The sequence below is a fragment of the Dipodomys ordii genome, unplaced genomic scaffold (genome assembly GCF_000151885.1).
Source record: "Dipodomys ordii isolate 6190 unplaced genomic scaffold, Dord_2.0 Scaffold174, whole genome shotgun sequence".
Classification (NCBI taxonomy): domain Eukaryota; kingdom Metazoa; phylum Chordata; class Mammalia; order Rodentia; family Heteromyidae; genus Dipodomys; species Dipodomys ordii.
Genome location: NW_012267390.1, coordinates 751,497 through 755,137, shown reverse-complemented (window position 1 = coordinate 755,137; position 3,641 = coordinate 751,497). Strand labels below are relative to the sequence as shown.

The window sequence follows — 3,641 nt, the reverse complement described above, 5'->3', positions numbered from 1 at the left end:
GGAGATGAAGACGCGGGGCGTGGAGCAGGTGGTGCGGGAGCCTTCAGTCGTGCCGGACTCCTGCCCCGCCCCCACCTCAGAGCCTTAGCTGGAGGCCCGGGATGCGCGGGAGGGACCGCCATCAGCACTGGGCCCTGGGTGCCAAGGGCTCGGCTGGGCAGTGCGCTTGTGGGACATCTGGGAGACGGGACAGGTGGGAGCTGAGGCCAGTAGCTCCGAGCCTATGGAGGCTGAGGAGGACCCTCTGCTGCTTTCAATCACACGGCCTAGTACTACCCAGCCCAGGACCAGGCGTGCCCTGCGAGACCAGGCAGCCAGCAGCTCGGCCTCTGCATGTCACTAGACTGAGGACCTGGCTAGGACCCCTCTGTACCCACTAGCTTGGGGCACAGCCTGGGTGTCTGCACCCTGCCTGAACCCCTGACCCGCCTCCCCCACCTCCTGAGACCCCAGCATCTGTCACCAGCCCCCCCTCCCCTGCGTCCACTGAGCAGCCCGCCACCCCCAGGACCCCGCCCTCTTGAGGACCTGGAGGTGACCAACGTGACAGCCAGTGCCATCTCCGTTCGATGGGCCCTGCACAGGGTCCACCACGCCACCGTCAGCGGGGTCCGAGTGTCCATCCTCCACCCAGAGGCCCCCCAGGGCCGGGCCACTGAGGTGGACAGGAGCGTGGACCAGCTCACCTTCGGGTAAGCGGAGAGGCCACAGTGAGTTCTGTGTCTGAACAGTTGTCCTCCCGCTTGGTGCTGAGTGGTGTCCTCCCAGAGTCACCGTGAACAGCACGGCGCCTGACACTACTGAAAGGAACCACAGTGGGCCCCACAGATCCTGGGCACAGCGCCTGCACGGTGGCTGGCAGGCAGCAGCGTGGGGCCTGGGCTCCCCGGGGAGGGATGGCCCGCGAGGAAAATTCTGGATGCCTGTGCAGAGCAAACAGGTGTGATGGGGACTGAGAACAGGGGCCACAGCGCAGCAGAGCCCTCCGAAGGGTGCTCCCCACCCAGTCAGCCTGCAGGGGACAGGAGGGGCTGCTCGGAGGGGCCGCTGCCCCAGCCCCGGAGCTGGACGTGGGATTGCAGCTGCGCAGTCACTTTCTGTAGAGACGCATCCCAGCTCCCACACCTGACAGCCCAGCCTGCCGCCACCATCCTCCCAGGACCCGCTACTCTTTGTTGCAAACACTGCCGGGATGGTTTTTGTTTGTTTTGTTTTTGTTTGATGGGGCTTGAGCTGGGGCCTGGGCACTGTCTGTAAGCTTTTGTGCTCAAGGCTAGCGCTCTACCACTTTGAGCCACAGCGCCACTTCTGGTTGTCTCGTGGTTAACTGGAGATTAAGAATCTCACAGACTTTCCTGCCCCGGCTGGCTTTGAACCGTGATCCTCAGATCTCAGTGTCCTGAGTAGCTAGGACGACAGACATGTGCCACCAGCCTGGCTTCCGTGACTTTCCCTGATGTATGTTCTGGCTTCTACCTGAGGGTGTCTGAGATGATTTGTGAACAGCACAGGTGAGCCTTGCTGATCCTCAGGGGCCTCTGGCAGCTCCAGCCCACAGCACAAGTGGCCCAGGTGGGCTTTGCTGACACCAGTCAGGGGCCACTGACCTCCCTGCCTGCCCAGCTTACCAGGAGGACTCGGCATAAAGGGGCCCCACAGGTAGCTGAGAGCTGCCCCACAGCGTGGCATGCCGAATGCTGTGGTCAGGAGCGCTGACCAGGTGGGCACACGGGGCTGGTCACCCACTGGGGACCCCGTCTGTGCCTGTAAAGATTCCAGAGCCCCAGGAGGAAAGCAGGTGTCAGCACGAGCCATAACCCAGGGACCCTCTAGACTCAGGACCCGGCCCCCTGGGCCTTCAGAGAGCTTCCAGCCTGGGCACCTCCAGGAGCCCCGACCAGACAGGACACGGCACAGGATTGCTCAGCCTCATACTCTGAGGGCCAGCCATGCCCCCCGCCCCCGCCCCGCCACAGAGGGGGCCCAGGCCACCAGTTTAGGAAGTTCTCTCTCCTGCTGTGGCAGGGACCTGCTGCCTGGAAGGAGGTACACCTTGCGGACCACCACCCTCAGTGGGCCTACAGGGGCAGAGAGGCCCACGGAGAGCCTGGCGTCAGGGCCACTGCACGTGTGGACCCGTAAGTAGGCCTGTGAGCCTCCACCGTGCACGTCTAGCCCTCTCCAAACTGCCCCGGCCCTGGCCTCCCAAGACTGAGGAGGGAGCCACCCTGCCAGTCTGGCCAGGGCCCTTGCTGGGAACACCTTCCCAGGCTGCCTTCAGCACCCAAACACTCCTGCCCACCCCCTGCCCGCCTCCACCCAGCACTGACCAGAGCTGAAGGGTCAGGAAGGGGCCGGTGGCGGGCCCTCTCTGGGGACACCCCCTGCCTCACCTGTGTGTACACGCCCCCCAGTGGGTTGGAATGGCTGGGGAGGAGGGACAGCCCTGCGTCCAGCCCTCCCTCACCGACATCCTGGGGAAGGTCTGTGCGAGCAGGCTGGGTAACACTGCGGGCAGCAGCCCACCCTCCCACCGCACACACACACTGCTGGGCTTCACAGGCCTCAGCCACCCCTGCCAGATCCCAGACGCCCCCGGCCTGCCCCTCAGCCACCCTTGCTCGTCCCCGTCCAGGGCCCCTGCCACCGGCGAACCTGACGGCCTCCCGCGTCATGGCCACCGCTGCCCATGTGGTCTGGGACCCCCCTGCTCCAGGCACCTCACTGGAGGCTTATGTCATCAACGTGACCACCAGCCAGAGCACCAAGAGCCGCTACGTCCCCAACGGAAAGCTGGCATCCTACACAGTGCGCCCCCTGCTGCCTGGCCGGCGGTACCAGCTCTCCGTGACGGCCGTGCAGGGCACGGAGCAGGGCCAGCTGCACAGCGAGCCCGCACACCTCTACATCATCACCTGTGAGTGCCGGGCGGGGCGGGGCCTTGTGCGGGAGGGGGGCGCCCCCCCCCGCCCCCAGGACAGCCGCAGGCAGACAGGACACAGGTCTGGCAGGACGCAGAGAAGCCGAGTGAGGGTGGCTTGTGTGCTGGCAGTGGGTGTGAGCCCGCGCGCCCAGCTTGGTTCCTAGCAGACACAGGTGGGTCCCACAGGTGAGGCGGCCACCGGAAAGCAGGTGCTGAGGGGCGGGACAGAGGAGACCCTGGAAGCCCCACTGCAGGCCAGGCCTGACAAGGCCTGCAAGCCCAGCGTGACTGAGACGCCCCCCTGCACAGCCCAGTGGGGGGGGCTGAGACGCCCTGCTCCTCACCCCTCACCCCTGCACAGCCCAGTGGGGGGGACCTGAGACGCCCTGCTCCTCACCCCTCACCCCTGCACAGCCCAGCGGGGGGGGCTGAGACGCCCTGCTCCTCACCCCTCACCCCTGCACAGCCCAGTGGGGGGCTGAGACGCCCTGCTCCTCACCCCTCACCCCTGCACAGCCCAGTGGGGGGCTGAGACGCCCCGCTCCTTACCCCTGCACAGCCCAGCGGAGGGGGCCTGAGATGCCCTGGTCCTCATCCCTCACCCCTCCACAGCCCAGTGGGGGGCTGAGACGCCCTGCTCCTCACCCCTCACCCCTGCACAGCCCAGTGGGGGGCCTGAGACGCCCTGCTCCTCACCCCTCACCCCTGCACAGCCCAG

The 3,641-nt window shown here is 66.4% G+C and overlaps 1 protein-coding gene across 1 annotated transcript in view; it reads left to right on the top strand.

The window, feature by feature from the left end:
• Window positions 1–3,641, top strand: part of Sned1 (sushi, nidogen and EGF-like domains 1) — a 50,234-nt gene that overhangs the window by 37,388 nt on the left and 9,205 nt on the right. Inside the window, exons 16-18 of the mRNA XM_013033649.1 lie at window positions 509–692; window positions 2,026–2,138; window positions 2,636–2,917. Coding sequence (XP_012889103.1) covers window positions 509–692; window positions 2,026–2,138; window positions 2,636–2,917 — 579 coding nt within the window. The remainder of the gene's footprint in view (window positions 1–508; window positions 693–2,025; window positions 2,139–2,635; window positions 2,918–3,641) is intronic.